The following is a 16,903-nucleotide window of genomic DNA, read 5'->3' as shown; positions in this document are numbered from 1 at the left end:
CGCGCCATGAGGCCACGCCCCCTCCCCGCAGCCTCCTGTGGACGGGAGGGCGCGAAGCCGCTCCCCCGCGCCCGGCTGCGATTGGCTGTGGCGGGGAAGGCAGGGCTCTGATTCGTCCCCGCGCGGGGGCGGGGCCGGGGGGGTGTTTTCCCGGGAAAAACGCACGTGGAGCCCCCCGGCCCCGCCATGGGCCCGCTGCGGGCCGCGGCCGCCCGGGGGCTCCGGAGGGGCGGTGGCGGCGGCAGGGGGGCGGCCCCCGCGGCCCGGGAGGGCAGCAAGGGCTCAGCGGCCCGCGGAGGTGCCCGCACGGCGGGGAGGCTGCGGGGAGCCGGGGGTGGCTGGGGGCGGGCAGCGCGGTTTGTGCCCGCTGTCCCCTCCGGGGCTCGGTGTGGCTGCGCCCCGCGGTGGTTTGTGTGGGGGTCCCGGGGGTGCCGTGCCGGCACACGCACACGCATCCCCCGGTCTTTTCTCGTGGTCCTGCTGCGCCCTGATCCTGCGGTGCTCTCCCAGCAGGGCGCCCTGCTCCGCCAGCCGCGCTGCATCTTTTTGGGGACCCCGCTGAGGTGGAGGCGCTGCGGGGCAGCCTGCTGGCTTGGTACGACGAGTGCAAGCGGGACCTGCCCTGGAGGGCGCTGGTAAGGGCAGGCAGAGCTGCCGTAGCGGGGAGCCCATCCCTTTGCCCCGAGGGAGTGATGCTGACTGCGGTGTCTTTGTCGAGGCAATGCTTTCCTCAACTGCATGAAGGTGGGGGGGGGGGGTGGAGATGGGGTCGTGCTCCAGCTGGTCCCGGTAGGTTGGGATGGGTAGTCCGTAGTCAGGTACCTAAGTGTGAACAGGAACGTGGGGCATAAGGTGGTAGGAACCATGCTTCTTAGTCTCTGAGCCTGAGCACTTCTCACTTGATCCAGTTGTCTTCTGAACAGTTTTTACTCCTGCCTTTGGTATCCTACAGCAGTCAAAAGGGTTTTCTGCTGTTGCTTTGAGCCTGCCAAGTGCTTTTGTTACAGCTCTTACCGGCTCTGTGCTAGGCCTGGCAAAAGGTGGTTTGACAGCGATCGGGGGGCTGGGGGTGGGCGTCAGCTTTACAGCAGCGTCTGTCTGAGTAGTGCTGGGAGCTGCAAGGCTCTCCTGTGACGTTTAAATCTGACGTTGCTTGGTTAACCTCAAGTCAGAACTTCTGGGCACTTAGGAAGAAATATTTTTTTAGGCTCCTATATAGCATTCAAAACACACCATAAGCGATTTTATTCCATATGCAGGCCCCCCCGTGGTGGGGTGCTGTGTCCCTGTTTCTTACGCTCATTTTCTTCCCCTTTCAGGCTGTAACTGAGCCAGATGTCAACAGACGGGCATATGCAGGTAAGGAGCAGGGGCTGCACCCTGTGTTATTACTGACCTGGATGTACAACGTGGCCTTCTGAAGGTCTGTGGCTTCAGCTCCCATCCTTACAACAAGCTGCTTGGGCCCCTGCCGTGGCCACAGGAGCCACCAAGCCCCACTCGCGTGGCTCTGGGGAGTCTGAGAGCCAGCCTTGGGCCTGAGGGAGCTCCTGTGGGACAGCACGTGGGGATGGGGCCTGGTGGGCTGGGGCCTGGTGGGCTGGATGCTGCTGCGGTGCTTGTAACTGGTACTAGTGCTAGGGTGGCCGCAGCCCGTGCTGTGAGGGGTGCAGGTGGCGTTGGCACCTCTGCTCTGACCCCTGCATGCTCCTGGCAGTGTGGGTGTCTGAGATCATGCTCCAGCAGACGCAGGTGGCTACGGTGATCGACTACTACAACCGCTGGATGCAGGCGAGTGCTCCTCACGGGGTGCCCACAGGTCCCTGACTTGGAGGCCCTCTCCTCTGCCTGTGGCAGACCCCCAGGGGCAGAGCACGGCTGCGCTCGTCCCTCACTTGTCACCTTCCCCCTGCTCTGCAGAAGTGGCCGACGCTGCAGGCGCTGGCAGAGGCGTCACTGGAGGTGAGCAGCGCCGGGGCCGGGTTCTCTCCCTGCCCTCGTGGCTCTTTCCGTGCCCAACCTAACACCGCTCTGTGTCTCTTGGGGCAGGAGGTGAATGAGCTGTGGGCAGGACTCGGCTACTACTCACGGGGAAAGCGCCTGCAGGAGGCAGCAAGGAAGGTGCTGGGGTGTTGGGCATTTGGGTGGGTGCTGGCTCGTGTCTGCTTTGCCTCACTGGGGCTGTGAGCTGCTGGCACAAGGCTATGTGGCTGGGATCCCTTGTTATCGTGGGACATGTGTGCGCACTCTGCTCAACTGCCCCTGGCTGCCCTGTCTCCCAGGTGGTGTCTGAGCTGGCCGGCCAAATGCCCAGGACAGCCGAGGACCTGCAGAAGCTTCTGCCAGGGGTGGGCCGATACACGGCAGGAGCCATCGCTTCCATCTCCTACGGGCAGGTGAGAGCTGTCAGTGCCCGGTGGGGACACGTCTCCCCTCGCTGCCACCCGGCTCCGCTCCTGGCCAGGTCCTGCTGCTGGGCCTGGCGAGCTGGGGGCTCCCGGAGCTTTGTTCCTGGCTCTCCGTGGCTTTGTGGTGCAAGTGGTAACCCCTGCCTCTGGTTGCAGGCGACCGGCGTCGTGGATGGGAACGTGATCCGCGTCCTCTGCCGCCTGCGCTGCATCGGCGCTGACTCCAGCAGCCCGCCCGTCATCGACCGCCTCTGGTAGGGGAACGCTGAGGGATTTGTGGTTGTGCTTCTTGGTGGCCGAGGGCAGGATTTTTCAGGAGCTCAGCCTGCAGCAGGGGGACACCAGGGGTGCAGGAGCTCTTGGGAAGCTCGGGAGAAAGGACCTGCGTGGCCTCTGCCTACATGGGAGCATCCTCCCTTGTAGGCAGGAACTGCAACTCCTGCAGTTTTTGGGGGGCCCCCTGCACGCAGAGCCCCGTGCCCCTCACTGCTGTTTCTCGCAGGGCCATGGCCAATGCCTTGGTAGACAGGAGCCGCCCGGGGGATTTTAACCAAGCCCTGATGGAGCTGGGGGCAACGGTGTGCACGCCCAAGGCGCCGCTGTGCGGGGAGTGCCCCGTGAAGCAGCACTGCCGAGCGAGGCTCAGGGTAGGTACGGCACCAAAACCTGTCCCCTCGCAGCCTGCTGGGGGCTGCCAGCTGTCCCCTCCCTGCAGGTGGAGAAGGAGCTGGCCTTGGCCTCTCAGAAGTTATTGGGAAAACTCCCTGTGGTGCCTGATGTCGAGGACTGCGGTAAGCTCCTGGGTCGATCCTGGTGGCGGCTCCGGGTCTGGGCCCCACGGCGACCTTTGTGTTGGTGTTTGCAGGTGTCGGGGGCTGTCCCTTGTGCCCCCCAGCTGCAGAGCCGTGGGACAGCAGCCTGGGGGTGACCAACTTCCCCCGCAAAGCAGCAAAGAAGCAGCCGCGGGTGGAGCAAACGGCCACGTGCGTGCTGGAGCGCAGGGGCCGCCGCGGGGCCCTGGAGTACCTGATCGTGCAGAGACCCAGCTCGGGTACCCAGGCTGGTGGGAGGGGGACAAAGGCACTTGGGCAGAGCAGCCTGGGAGTGCTGAGGCAGGGAAAGGAGCCTCTTGGGCTGTGAGAGGCTCAGCACCCCTGGATGCACCTCCTGCTGGCTGATGTCCTTCTTGTCCCCTCCCCACAGGGCTCCTGGCCGGGCTCTGGGAGTTCCCCAGCGTCCCGCTGGCTCCAGGTCTGCAGCAGGAGCAGCAGAGGGAGGTGCTGGTGGATCACCTCCAGGCGTGGACAGGGCAGCCTGTGGCAGCGGGGAGCTTGCGGTTCATCGGGGAGGTGAGTGTGGGGTATGGGGCAAGCCCCACATGCTCAGCCATGGGACATGTAGCACGGGAGGAGGGTTCCTGTCCCCTGCTGTCACCTGTCCCAAGCCCTGCCCGGCTCTTCAGGGCCCTGGCAGTGTGCTTGTAGGGCAGCTGAGCAAGTGGTGCGTCCCCTGCTGCCTGCACGCTGCCAGGTTGTGTCTTCCCATCCCCTTGCAGGTTGTCCACGTCTTCTCTCACATCCACCAGACCTATGTGGTCTACTCCCTGTCCCTGGATGGGGACGTGACCCTGGACCTTGCCTCCTCCCCGTCCCGTTGGGTCACACAGGAGGAATTCCGTGCCTCGGCTGTGTCCACGGCTATGAAGAAGGTGTTTGGGGAGAGCTGGGACTTTCCTCCCCTCCATCTCCTGGGGTCCTGAGAGCACCTCTGGTACCCCACTAACCCCTGCAGGGACTTCCCAGCTCGTTGACGTGGGTGCTGATCGGCTCTGGCCTCTCGTGTGCTCCTTTCAGGTGCTGAGAGCGTGTGAGCGGCAGCACGGGGAGGAGAGCGGCCCTGCCAAGGTGGGTGTGTAGGAGCCATCCTGTGCTGCTGTGGGCAGGGGGGATTTGCCTGGCTGGCTTTGTCCCTGGAGGCCCCCGACATCAGGATCCCCCCCCCTTATTCCCTGCCACTTACCCCAGAGGGGTCCCCTGGGGGTCCCTGGGGTTTGGCTCAGCCCCAGCACCTCTCCCACAGGGCTCCAAGCGGAAGCGGGGGGCGAAGCCAGGGGCAGCGGGCAGCACCCGCCCTGGGACACAGCTCTCCCTCCGCACCTTCCTCCGGGCTCCGAACCCGCCGTGATGCCCTCTGCGACAGCTGGGACCACCAGGCACCCACACCGTGGTGAGTCTGCAGTGGGGTGTAGGGTAGCAGCCTCCACGCTGCTGTGGGTCCCACCGTGGCCCTGTAGTGGTCTCCTGTGCTTCCTTCCAGCCCTACGGCCACCAGCACGTCACCCTGCCTTCACAAGGGGACCAGCGTGGTGCTGGATGTGACCCGGAGCTGGGCTCGCCTTCCCTGCTCAGCTGAAGCCCTCCAGATGTGGCCGCAGCTGCCCACACGCCCTGGCACACATCTGCAACTCGGCCACCAGCCAGCGACTGGGGATGCTGCTGTACCCTCATGCCTCCCGTAGCCCTTTTCATACTTGTTTTTACTGAATCTAAGCCACGGCCTTTCTAATAAATCTCCAAAGGTGGTGTTTTTAAATTTTTAAGTGATTTTCTGCCTCTGCTGCAGTGTGGCTCTGCTGTGCTGAGGCTGCTGGTGGTTGAATATGCAGGTGGCTGGCAGGACCCGTGTCTGGGCTGCGAGAGAGCGGTGTCCTGGCTATTGCACCCATGCCCCTGGGTGCCACCAGCCCCTCCACTCCCAGATAAGGCACCCAGAGCACCTCCCCTGGGAGGGCAGCTGTCAGCCCTCCCGCAGCAGGACACCCCTTGGGTCCTGGGGGATGTATGAGAGGGGCAGGTGGCCTCATCCTAAGAGACCACAGGACTGGGGACAGACTCCTTTGGGCACTGGGAAGGGCCCTTTCATCCTCACCTGGCACTGAGCAAGTCTTAAATAGGAGAAGAAAAAGTTAGGATGATCTCTCAGGTTAACTCTTTAATTTAGGTGACAAAGAGGCAGTCACTTTCCCTATTTGGGGGCTGGCGATGCTCTGGGTGGTAAGTGGTGGTGAGCTGCAGTGTCCGTAGCGCTCTCCTCATCCCCCCACATGGGGTTGTTGTGCCAGCAGTGCTCACAGCCGTGCTGCAGGCACAGGTCTCATTAGATTCACATGAAATTAAGGCAGAATGCTATTAATGTAAGGCTGATAAATCAGTGGGAGCCCAAGGAGTGGGAGGAAACCTCCTTCCCGGGGAGTGCTCAGAGCCCCACTGGACCTGGCCCCAAGCAACCTGCTGCTGCACTGGTGGTGTTGGCTCGGGGTTGTGCTGGAGACCTCCCTTTGTCCCTGCCAACCTGGGCTGTGCCAGGTGCCCGCTGGAAGCCCTACAGCGGCGTATTGGCCCAGAGCTGGGACGGAGAGAAGGGGAGCTGCTGGAGGAGGGCTGGCGCTACTGTCGCTGGTCCATATAGACCTGCACAGCTTTCCACAGCGCCCGAATATTGCCTTCCCCAAAGCCAGGGGCTCCCCGCCGGTCAATGAGCTCCAGGAAGAAGGTTTCCTCAGAGAAGATGGGATGGGTGAAGATCTGCATCAAGTAATTCCGGGAAGGGCTCTCTGTGGCATCAGCGCCCGGCCTCTCATTCTCCCCAGGCACCGTGGTGTCCAGCAGGATGCCCAGCTCTGCCAGCGTGCAGGGGTCTTGCCCGGCCCCTCGGATCTCTTCCTCCTTGCCCACCTGGCTGTAATAGGTGGCAGGGGGTGTGAAGAACCGCGCGCCAGCCTGCCGCAGGGCCCTGGTGGCGGAAACAATATCTGGCGTGTGGAGGCCGACGTGCTGGATCCCGGCCCCGCCGTGCTGCGCTAGGAAGGTGTCGACTTGGTTCGGGCTGTCCTCGGAGAGGGACTCGGCGAGGACAAGCTTGCAGCTGGGGGTTGAGGAGCCCTGGGCGCTCTGCAGGGCGAGAAGGAGCATGCCGACCCCCTGCCCGCCCAGCACGTAGCCCTCGGCCAGTCTCTCCTGCGGGCTCAGCAGGAAGCGCTGGAAGCCGAAGCAGCGCTGGTACCAGTCCAGAGCCGCCCGCGCGCCGCCCCGCGGGCAGACGTAGGTGATGTGGTCGAAATTAGTGATCTCCACCCTGTCCCCCGCCTCGCGGGGTGCTCCCCGCATGGGCTGGAAGCCGGGCAGGAAGGGTCCCCGGTAGCGGGATCGGTCCAGCAGGGTATGGCTGATGTTGCCCACCACGGACCTCACCACCCCGTAGGTGACAGAGCCACCGTCATCGCTCACCTCGGTGGGGGGCACAGGCACGGAGCAGCCCCGGCCCCGCAGCTGCTCGCAGAGCCTTGGCACGTCCTCCACCTCGAAGCAGACATTGGAGGCCGTGCCCAAAGCGGGCTGGGGGTCCACATCGTAAAGGAAATCTCGAGAGGAGGACCCGGATGGTACCAGATGCTGGTTGAGGAGGAAGACGGCGGCTCCCCGGCGCAGTGCCAGCTGCCTCACCCGCGGCGTCTCCCGCACGGCCACGGGCTGGAAGCGAAAGGAGGCGGCCAGGTCCTGGGCCCAGCCCTGCCTGTAGGGCACGTGGAGGGAGATGAAGCACGGGCGGCTCAGCGAGGCCGCCATGGCCTGGGCATGCTGCGGGAGGATGGCGGGGGTTAGCGGGGGCTCACCAGCTGCGGGAAGGAGCTGTTCCCCCACCGTGCACAGAGCCCAAGTGCACTTGCGTGCATCCCTCTGCAGCCGTGTGTCCCTCAGGGGTGTCGCAGGGAGGCTGGGGGGTTTTGGGGGGACATCCTGTACCAGCAGCTGGAAATGCAGTGGGCAGATGGCAGGGACACAGGGGACGGGGCAGGCTCCATCTAAAAGGCTCCTGCTCCAGGCGCGGGGCAGTGACCTTGCCCTAAAGTCACGGTGGGTGGCAGGCATGGGGCGCTGCGGAGAGCAGCCTGTGAGACTGGGGGGGTGGGGGTAGGGGACGGAAGATGTGCCCCCACAGCGGCACACAGCAGGAGCACCCCGCTCCTAACCTCGGGGGCTGTCCGGTGCGCTGGGGAGACCCGCGCGCATATTCCTCCCCCCCCCAAAAAATAAGGGGGTTTCGCCCAGAGATCCCCCACCCCGATTCCCCACAGGGGCTGACATGGGGAGCCCCCAACCCCGGGCTGAGCCCCCTTTAACCACCCCCCCCCCAAGCCCTCCCCGGGGCCAGCCCCGGCTCTCCCCGCGCACGCCGCCGCCTCACCGGGCTCCGAGCGAAGGGGACGCCGGGGCAGCGGCCGGGCCCGCCCCGGGGCGGCGCGGGGAGCCGGGCCCTCCTTCCCCGCCGGGGCTGTCCCCGTTCCGCTGCTTCCCTGCCATGCCCTGTCCCCTCGGCACCAGGTCGCTGCTGACAGCCCCTACCCCCCAGCCCCCCCATTTTGTCCCGGGGTTGCCCCCCCCCCCGCCCCCGCCCCGTCCCTCCCAAGCCCGTTCCCCACGTCCCGATGTCCGCGCGGCGCTGCCCCAGCTGTGTTTATGTCTGCTGCCCTTCCCTGGCTTATCGTGTTTTTGTACAGATCCCCCGGACGATAAACTGCTCAAATATTTGCGGAGATGTCAGTGTGGGGCCGAGGCGGCGAGCAATGCGGTGTGGGTTTTTTTAGGGCGGGGGACGCTCCGGCTCCGTACACCCCTGGGCAGGAGGTGCGTGGGGCTGCTACACTGGGGGACCCCGGTGGCCCTACACAGCTTGATGGTCAATATGCGACACGAGAGTGGCCACAGCCCGACAGGGTGGCCCCCCAAAGCAAGGTGAGGAGCCCTGACACCCCAGGATGCAGGGCAGGCTTTTTGGGGCCCCCGTGGTGCCGGCAGGGCGAGCGGTGTCCTTGGCAGTGCCACCCAGCCCCGTTTGGCATGGCAGGGGTTTTGGAGCCGCGTGCCTGGCTTTTTGCTGCGGCAACCGCTGTGTGAGCTGAGCACCAGGCACCGCTTTGCCCTGGCACGGCTGGGGCTCAGCTGCGGCAGCAGGGCCTGGTGGGGACAGAGCGGGCCTTGTTGCTGTCCTCAGGCAGGCGGCGGGGGCCAGGGAGCATCCCCCCTGCTGCAGCCGGGCGCTTCTCCTCCCTCCTGGGCGGAGAGAGTGGTCAGGAGATAAAAGGGAGGCAGGGGCCAGCTGGGCACTGCCGAGAGCTGGGAGCTGAGGTCTGGCCAAAGGACAGCAGCGAGGACGAGTGCGGTATTGAGGGCTTGTTCCTGGGGGGGGGAGAGGGCTGGGGATTAGGGACATCACTCCCATCAGGACCCCATGTCCCCCCACCCCTTCTCCAGGCTGTCTTCCCAGCCCCACATCCTCCCCCTGCCCATAATACATGCTGGACCGTGGTGGGACAGGGCACACAATGTGGTGAGGGCAGGGCTAGGGGGCTGCGGGAGGAAGGGCGAGTAGGGCAGATACTGGGGGGCAAGGGGGGTTAAATGGTCTGTGTAACCCCCCTGCCCTTGGTGGGGTGCCAAGAACCTTCAAGGAGGCCTGAAGGTTAAACCGTCCCCGTCCCTGCGGCCGGGGTGAGGGGGCTGCCTGGCTCCCCAAACCAGCCCCGGGCTTGGCTTTTAGGGTCAGCAAGGCAGAGGAGGTCTCTGGGGGAAGCGGGGCAGTCCCCACGTGCAGGCACAGCCCTGGCGTGGGGGCACTGACACCCTGTCCCCCCCCAGCTCCCCGCCAGCGCCGGCATGGGGCTGCTGCTGCTGGCCCTGGCCTCCTGGCTGGGGCTGGCCTTGGCCTCCGAAGGAGTGACCAACGGCAGCCGGCTCTGCCGGGAGGCCCCGGCATGGCAGATCAATGGCTCCAGCCCCATGGCGGAGGCAGTGGGGCAGGTGACGGTGGTGGCCCTGCTCAAGGCCAGCTGACACTTCTGCCTGCGGCAGGCCCACAGGTGAGGCCCGCTTCCCCCCCTGCCAGCCCCGCCATTTCGGGCCGCGTCGTGGCGGCCTCCCCTCAGCTCCTCCTTCCCCGCAGCCTCGGGGGCCTGCGGGAGAGGCTGTCGCGGCAGGGCATGGCCGACGTCCGCTACATGATCGTCAACGAGCAGGCGCCGCTCTCCCGCGCCATGTTCGGGGAGCTGCAGCGCCAGGCCCCCCCGGGTGTCCCCGTCTTCCAGCAGCAGCCGCAGGAGCCCGATGTCTGGCAGCTGCTGGGGGGGGACAAGGACGACTTCCTCGTCTACGACCGGTGAGCCCCCCTATCCTCTGGCTGGGCGTCAGGACGGCTCCCCTGCAGGAAGGAGGCCTTGTGGGGTTGGGTTCACCGCCCCTGCCCGTCCCTGGGTCTCCCTCCTGTGCAGCCCCCATAGCTCGTCCTCTGCTCTGCCCCGCAGCTGTGGCCGCCTGGCTTTCCACATCCAGCTGCCCTACAGCTTCCTGCACTTCCCCTATGTCGAGTCGGCCATCCGCTTCACCCACAGCAAGGACTTCTGCGGCAACTGCTCCCTCTACCCCAACAGCACCCACGAGGTACGGAGCCGTGGGTGCCACAGGTCTTCATCGCCAGCTGGGAGGAAAGGTTGCTGCAGGGAGCAGCGGGCTGGTGGGGGCTGAAAGCTGGAGAGGTGCAGAAGGGCACTGCGTGGTGAGGAGGGGGCTCGTGGGGTTGTGGCAGAGGTCTGTAACAGCTGGCCTGGAAGAGCTAACACGCGCTATTGGCCTGAAAATAGAAAGGGGCAGGCACTGGATGCAGAGGTGGCATGCTCGCAGCAAAGCAAAGCACATAGCTTTGGGCTCAGCAGGTGATCAGTCCCTTCCTAGAGGAAAAATCCACCCAGAAACATTGAATGCAAAGGCCCTTTTCTGGCTCAGGAACTCCCTTGAGCACAGCCAGCTTGAACCAAGGGATGTATGTAAAGAGATTTGTTCCCCGTGGGCTCCAGTCTCCCCTGCCTGCCCTGGGTCCTGGCTAGAGAGCCATGGATCTATCCCATGCCCATTTCTGCGGGGTGGGTGCTGTTCTGCTTTCACACCATCTCTCAGGTATGCTTGCAGGCTTGCTGCGGGGCTGTGCGCGCATTCCCATAACACACCAGCCCTTGTGTTATTTTCCCCAGGCTAACAGTACCATGGAGGTCCCTGCAACCCCAAGCCCGCTTCCTGAACAGGAGGAGAAGGAGTCAGAGGCCCCCATCCACCACCAGCACAAACCCCTCCATCCTCACCACCACGCAGGCAGCAGCAAGAGAGCCCCAGACCCCAGCGGGGACCACAGGCCTGCTGCCCATGCTCACCACCACCATGGAGATCATGGCCAGCCCCATCCCAAGGGGCAGAAGCAGGAGGGACGCGATCCCTAAGCCAGGCTGGGCAGATCCCTAAGCCAGGCTTGGCAGCCTCGCAGAACCCAGTAGAGTGCACAGCGTGCTAGCTCGCTTCCCAGAGGTGTTAAAGGACTCACTTCAGGCCACTGGTCACCAGCAGCGCTGGTGTGACAGCCCCCTCCAGCATCCCCCCCCGTGGGTCACGCTTCCACCCTGTGACCAGGGATGAAAATCCCCCTCTGACACCCAAAGGTGCTGCGCTTTTGGCCACGGGACTCAGTTCTGACCCTTCCTCTGCCACCTGCCTCTCCGTGCTCAATGAAGCCCGTGGTGCAAACCGGGACGTCCCCAGTCACCGCGGGCCGACACTGCACGGAGCAGCAGGGCAGGGCTGGAGGGACCAGAGCTGGGTGCTGCCTGCCCGACCTGGCACCCATGGGTGCCCGTGGAGGGACGGGGTGAGCCCAAAGGAGGGGGACACTAGGAGTGGGCGCTGCTGGGTGGCTCCCCGTGGCCCAAACCCCGTACCGCCATCGCTGTCGCACCCTGGGGACCCTCCGGGCCTTGCACACGGGTATGTGCAGTGGTGGTGGGTGGCCGCAAGATGGTGGCCTTGTCCCCTCTCAGAAACCGAGGGGCTGCGACCAGGGTCCACAGCCCTGGGAGGACGGGGCTGAGGGTCCTGGGGGAGAAGCGGGGATGGGGACATCCAGGTTGTGAATAAAGCCTCTGTGAAGCGAACCCTGTCCGGTCTGGTCTCTGGGGGTGCCCCAAAAGGGTGGGGGGTCTTGCCCAGTGCTGGGGTGGCCCCAAGGCTTTCTTCCAGGACAGGAAGGGAATTTGGGCCTCATAAAGCAGCGGCTGGTGGAGATTTGCGTTCCCCTTTGCTGACAAGGTGAGGTAAAGGGGCTGAAGACAGGAGAGCCCCATCTCCCCAACCCTTCTGACTACCTCCTGCCCTGGGGCAGCAGGGTGGGAGCCCAGTGCTTAGTCCCCCCAGGGCAGGGCATTAAACACAGAGCCCTGCCCAATGCCCCCCCTCCAGCTCTCCATCTCCCCTCCAGGCCCCGCAGCCTGACTGAGGAGCGAAGGGGTGGTTTTTCTGCTTACATGGCTCCATGGAGCAAGAGCTGGGGTGGACAAGAGGTGTATTGGGGGCAGGTGGGTCAGGATCAGTCCATCTGTGGGGTCCCTGCTCCCTGGCTCTGTGTCTCCCCCTCCCTTTTTCCTCCTCGTCCTCCCCCTTCCTCCTCTACCTGCTCCCAAGCAGCCCACAAGGGCACCTCTGTCTGCTGCTCCTGCCATCAATATCAAGGTTATCTTTTTCTTCTGGCAGCTGCTGTAATTGAAACAAAGCAGGCCGGGCCTCACGGGCTCCACTCCTCTCGCTCATTTTGCCGGTGCTGCTGAGACAACTAATTCATCTTATCGATGCCTGCTTGGCCTCTTTTCCACGAGATGAGGCAGAGCCCTCTCCCCACCACGAGCATCCCGGGCAGCAAGGCAGCAGCAAAGCTCTCACTATCGACACACTTCGGCCTGGGGACAGGGCAGCAGCTCTGTGCCACTGCTTGGGTGACGTCCTGCGTGTCTGAGGAACGACCAGGGTGACACCGATGCTGCTCCATGTATTTTTGTCATTGAGGGATGGGCCGTGGTCCCTTGGTGTCCGCGACTGGTCAGCCTGCTGCCTTGGCCCTGTGTGCTGCTCCTGCCTGGGATGGGCAGATCCTCTTGGGAGAGGGGGGAACAGCCAGTCCTAATGTCAACAGAGGCCTCTTGTGCAGCGATGCCGTGTCAAGAAGAGGAATGGGTCCCTCCTCCTCCGCCCATTCATCTGGCAGCCAGGGCTGGCGTGCCGCCAAGCCGGGCTGCTTTGGAAACATTTCATTGAGGAGGCAGCTGAGCCTAGGAAAACAGAGCGAAAATACACAGAGAGATCGCTGTTGTTAGGGAAAATAAATGCAGGCCGACGCGTTTCTGACCCCCAAAGTCCAGCCCGGCCGGGCCCCGCTTGCCTCTACGGGCTGGGGCTGCTGCTGCTGTGCGGGGATGGCATCTGCATGCCTCCATCGTGGGTTGGGAGCTGGGGAATGAGGGATGGAGCTTGCCCCGGCTTTGGCCAACTTGCTGACGTCCTTGGTGTGTCCGGGCTTGTTTCATTGTGGTGTTGCCCGAGGATTTGGGACAGAGCAGAGAAACAGCCGCAGAGAGAAGCTGGACCTGGTGACCCATGTCCCCTGCAACTCCAATGGTGCTGGGGACTGATGAAGATGGAGCTGAGGATGTGTCAGACATGGCCCCCTGTGTCTGCCCCTAGCAGCACAGCATGGGTCCTGTCTGGGCTTGAAGCCACCAGCAGGATGGAGCCCAGTGCTGGGGTTTCACAGTCCAGTAGCTCAGCATGCCCTGTCCCTTGTCTGCTGGCAGAGGGACAGCAGAGCCACCCCAAAATGTGGAGGCACCGCTCTGGCTTTTGGACAAAGGTGCATCCAGCAGACCTGCTGTTTCCCCCATAGCCTCTCTCCACCCTCCAAAGGCCTCCAAGTTTCTCCCCTGGCTGCTTGCTGCCGTACAGAAAACCCATCCCAGACATACCCTGCCAGCCACGCGTGAGGTCCAACATACATGGGTTGGCAGCACTGAGCTGGGGTGGGTTGCTTCTGCTGTTGGATGAAAATCACACAATTACATGACTTTATTATTTTTGTCCTTAGCCACCCAGCCAACTAGCGTGCAGGATGCAGCCACCCAGCCCATCAGGCAATGCACCCATTGCAGGAGGCAGCAGTCGGTGCACAGGTGTCATGCCCCAACTTTCATGCAGGATGTGCTCCGCCACACCTGGGAGAATTGTTCCCTGGTTAATTGCACCCCATCATTAGCATTTTGGGGCTTCTCTTCAAGTCTGAATTTGGCCAGCAATCAGCCTCTTCTGCATTGTCTGCTAGCTTGCGGAATTTGTACAGATCTTCTCTCCTTTAAGGGTCTTTTTCTTCTCATCTTGAAAAAGTGAAGTTTGTTCAGTGTGTTGTTCCTCACCCATTTAATTTTTCCCTTCTGTGCTCACCCAGAGTTATCTACATTTTAATTACCATTTGCAAAGTGGTTGCAGAGGTTAAAAGGCTGGAGCAGAGCAAATGGGTTCTCGTGTAACCTATCTCCTGCTTTCTGCATGGGGAGAGATGGGGGACCCTGGAAAAACAGCTGTGACCAGGATGGGGTGCTGGTCCCTGCCTGCTGCATCCCTGCATCATGTTCATTTATTCGTGCTCATGTAGACACAAAATAATTTCTCAGTTATTTTAGCATTTCTAATCAACGGGAGGGAGCTTCAGCCATGGAGAGGGGGGCAGTGTGTGGGGGCTGCTTTGTGCTGAGCTTGGCAGGGTTGGGGCCGGTGGCTGCGTGGGGCTGAGTAACTTTTTGGAGCACTCAGTGCTTTTAGAACCTGCTGCGGGAGGCGAGCATGTCTCCTGGAAGCAGAGGGTCTTCGCCCAGTGCCTCTCACGCACTTAATTGCTGGCCAGCGCAGTAAATGCATTTGTTGGAAAGGTACAGAATCCTCCATGGTAAGACAGAGGCTCAGCACTTTGCTGATCTTATGGGAACTGTGTAACGTTGGGGCGTGGAGAGGGAGAAACAGCTCCCCAAGAGCCAGAGCTCCCTGCTGGGGTATGGGGGGAGCTGAGGGCTGCAGGAACAGAGCCACACGGGTGAGCGGAGTCATTTCTGTGCCTAAACGAGTGTGAGAGCAGCCATCCCGCACCTGATCTGAGACTGGCCCGTGTGTGGGGAGAGGAGAGGGACCTTTCAGTCCTTGCACTTCTCTTTCGACTGCAGGGACAACTGCACTCACATCTAAAGGAGGTCCCTGAGGTTGTCGGTGCTAGAAAGTTTCATAAAATAGGTGGCTGGGTTGTGAAAACCGGCTTTATTAGAGTCCCTGCTGAAAGAGGAGCATAGCAATAACCCAACGCTAATGAGTCTGTGGAGAATCCACGGGGGATTCAAACAGTTTGATGGCAGAAGGCTCCAGCTCCAGCTTATACTTCGCTGGAGACCTTGCTAGGCAATGGAGAATCTAAAAATAGGGCTCAACCCCATGGGCAGCCACACCAAGGTATTGCTCCCCTCGCTTGTAAGGCCAATTATTTTGTGAAGCGAAGGTCTCTGCCCCTCCCTGGGCATCAGATCCGCAGGGATGTGAAGGGATAAATACCTGGGGCGATAGACCCTGCTGCTCCCAAGTGCATTGAGGCAGGGAGCTGTGGCTGGGTCGCTGCCCGTGTCCTTGCCCTCGCTGCCTCTGCTCTGAGCAGCATGGCATGGGAAGGGCAGAGGCTGCTCCCTTCCAGCGAGTGCTGGAGGCTGCGGCAGGGAGCTTGGCTGCCGATAAACCCAGCCTTGGCTGCTTCAGAGCAGCAAATCCTCTGGGTAGCCTGAGCTGGAGCTTGGTAGCCGCCCGCACTCTGCTATCTAGCTCCTTTCCAGTCATTAATTGGCCATAAAGCTTCTGCTGTGCTTGCATATCTTCATCTGTCGGCAGAGGACTTTCCTGGTGCTCGCTGGGTCCTGCAAAGCGCTGCCCTTATCTCTGCAAGGCTCAGCCGGCGTTATCCACGTTACCGAGGGCACCACGTTAACTGTTCAGAGTCAAAGCAACGTCAAAGGGGCTCGGGAGCATCACACAGAGGGAAAAACGCCCAGGGAAAGGCGGCGTTTGGGCTGGCGGCGGGGTTGGGATGTGGTGGGGAGGGAGGAGAGCAGCCACCCCAGGGGGTGCATGTGCTGATGTGGGACTTCCCAGCGCTTGTCCTTGCCCGCCACAAAGCAGGCAGAGGTGTCAAAAGCCTGCAGGGAGCAGTGAGCAGGATCTTGGCAGGATGCTGCGTTGGGGCTCAAATTCAGTTTGTGGCAGATTTCTTGCCCTGCAGCGCCTGCAGCTTAACCTGGACCTGTGAGTGAGCTGACACCTAGAGACATTCCTGTGATATCCAGCAGGGCTCCAACCCCTGTGGCTGTACATTTTCTAGCCGGGGACTCAAGCTAAAATGCTCTGCACGAGCAATCAGCGTGTTGTTAATGACACCAACACTCAGCCCACAGCAGCTGGAGTCAGTGCATCACGGCATGGGGCACCCTTCCCGAATAACCTCAAACCTGGGAGGGAAACCGGGGCTGTTTGTGGCAGAGGCTCCGCAAAAGGCCAGGCTCATGAAAGTGTGGGGTGAATTCTTGGTGTTGCTGGTTCCTGGCCCTGTGAGCAGCATCAGGGACTGGGCGGGAGGCTGACATTTAGCCACGAGAAGACATCTGTCCGTGTTCTCCAGGGCAGGAGAAATCCCCTCTTGGACATTCGAGGCAGTAATGAAAGGGATAGGGAGAGATGGGGAGGAGTGGGGAGAGCAACTAATGTTAGGTCAAAGAGGGAAAGGAAGAATAGATTGATTTGTCTTTGAAATAACACAGTAACCCCCCAGAGACTGACTGGCCAGCCACTGCCCTGACCTTGCTTTGATTTGAGCCTGGATGATACATGTATGCAGTGAGGAGTCAGCTCATTGGGAATGAATAACATCCATGCTCGGGCTGAAGTCAAAAATCCTCTTTATTGGCACCATCTGGGACGAGGCAAGTAAGGGCTGAGCTCTGTAAGGACCGGGCAGGACGGGGGCTGTGTCCCAGTATCGTGCGGGCTCACTGGGAGGGCTTGCTCTGCCTTGGGGCAGGTTCCTGGGGAAAAGGTAAACAAGGCTGCCTGTTAGCACTGGTTATCTTGAACGGCAGCGAGGAGCACCTCAGCCTTCAAGGAAAACCTCTTCCTGCCCTTCATTGATTACCATTACTGCTGGCGTTACCTACCCCGGACCTGGCTCCTTCCTTCCAAGTCCTGCAAAGAAGACCTTGGGCTAGGAGGTGTCTTGTGGCATAGCAAAGGTGCAGAATTATTTCCTGTTCCCCACTTGTATTGCCCTGTTATTCCAGGAAATGTGCTCTTGCTCTTTCGGTAAGAGTAAATAGGAGATTTGGAATAGGAATAGGAATAGGAATAGGGATAGGGATAGGAATAGAATAGGAGATAGGTGGGACAAAGGATTTCTGGGGAATGTACTTCTGGGGGATGTATTTCTGGGGGAAGCCCCAGGATGGCATCCCCGCTGGACACGGGATCAAAGCACCCAGCCCTGGAAGGAAGGGCAGCACC

The 16,903-nt window shown here is 61.9% G+C and overlaps 4 protein-coding genes across 6 annotated transcripts in view; 3 read left to right on the top strand and 1 right to left on the bottom strand.

The window, feature by feature from the left end:
* Window positions 1-158: 158 nt before the first annotated feature.
* On the top strand, window positions 159-5,000 carry MUTYH (mutY DNA glycosylase). Of its 3 annotated transcripts, none has more exons than XM_035537349.2 (16): window positions 159-298; window positions 514-635; window positions 1,320-1,359; window positions 1,718-1,791; window positions 1,921-1,962; window positions 2,050-2,121; window positions 2,283-2,396; window positions 2,565-2,662; window positions 2,911-3,055; window positions 3,124-3,199; window positions 3,274-3,459; window positions 3,612-3,757; window positions 3,964-4,116; window positions 4,262-4,312; window positions 4,488-4,634; window positions 4,725-5,000. In XM_035537349.2, exons 1-15 carry the CDS (start codon window positions 187-189, stop codon window positions 4,590-4,592), a joined length of 1,536 nt encoding a protein of 511 aa, XP_035393242.1. In that variant the 5' UTR covers window positions 159-186; the 3' UTR covers window positions 4,593-4,634; window positions 4,725-5,000. The 3 variants fall into 3 exon arrangements, with proteins under 3 accessions (XP_035393242.1, XP_050568142.1, XP_050568143.1); XM_050712185.1 differs by having other exon boundaries at window positions 511-635; XM_050712186.1 differs by having other exon boundaries at window positions 511-635; window positions 4,702-5,000.
* Window positions 5,001-5,381: 381 nt separating this feature from the next.
* Window positions 5,382-7,727, bottom strand: HPDL (4-hydroxyphenylpyruvate dioxygenase like). The gene is made up of 2 exons (XM_035537637.2): window positions 7,653-7,727; window positions 5,382-7,045 (listed from the first exon to the last, which is right to left on the bottom strand). Exon 2 carries the CDS (start codon window positions 7,031-7,033, stop codon window positions 5,855-5,857), a length of 1,179 nt encoding a protein of 392 aa, XP_035393530.1. The 5' UTR covers window positions 7,034-7,045; window positions 7,653-7,727; the 3' UTR covers window positions 5,382-5,854.
* Window positions 7,728-8,572: 845 nt separating this feature from the next.
* LOC118243562 (selenoprotein Pb-like) lies at window positions 8,573-11,434 on the top strand. Its single transcript, XM_035537716.2, has 5 exons — window positions 8,573-8,627; window positions 9,104-9,324; window positions 9,408-9,620; window positions 9,766-9,901; window positions 10,489-11,434. The coding sequence occupies exons 2-5, from the start codon at window positions 9,122-9,124 to the stop codon at window positions 10,729-10,731; spliced, it is 795 nt and encodes a 264-aa protein (XP_035393609.1). The 5' UTR covers window positions 8,573-8,627; window positions 9,104-9,121; the 3' UTR covers window positions 10,732-11,434.
* Window positions 11,435-14,770: 3,336 nt separating this feature from the next.
* Window positions 14,771-16,903, top strand: part of ZSWIM5 (zinc finger SWIM-type containing 5) — a 93,011-nt gene continuing 90,878 nt past the window's right edge. Inside the window, 1 exon segment of the mRNA XM_035537461.2 lies at window positions 14,771-14,818. Within this exon segment, the coding sequence (XP_035393354.1) occupies window positions 14,771-14,818 (48 nt within the window).

Source organism: Cygnus atratus, chromosome 8 (genome assembly GCF_013377495.2).
Source record: "Cygnus atratus isolate AKBS03 ecotype Queensland, Australia chromosome 8, CAtr_DNAZoo_HiC_assembly, whole genome shotgun sequence".
NCBI classification, from domain to species: Eukaryota; Metazoa; Chordata; class Aves; order Anseriformes; family Anatidae; genus Cygnus; species Cygnus atratus.
The sequence above is the reverse complement of the archived record's forward strand: the minus strand, read 5'-3'. Positions and strand labels throughout refer to the sequence as shown.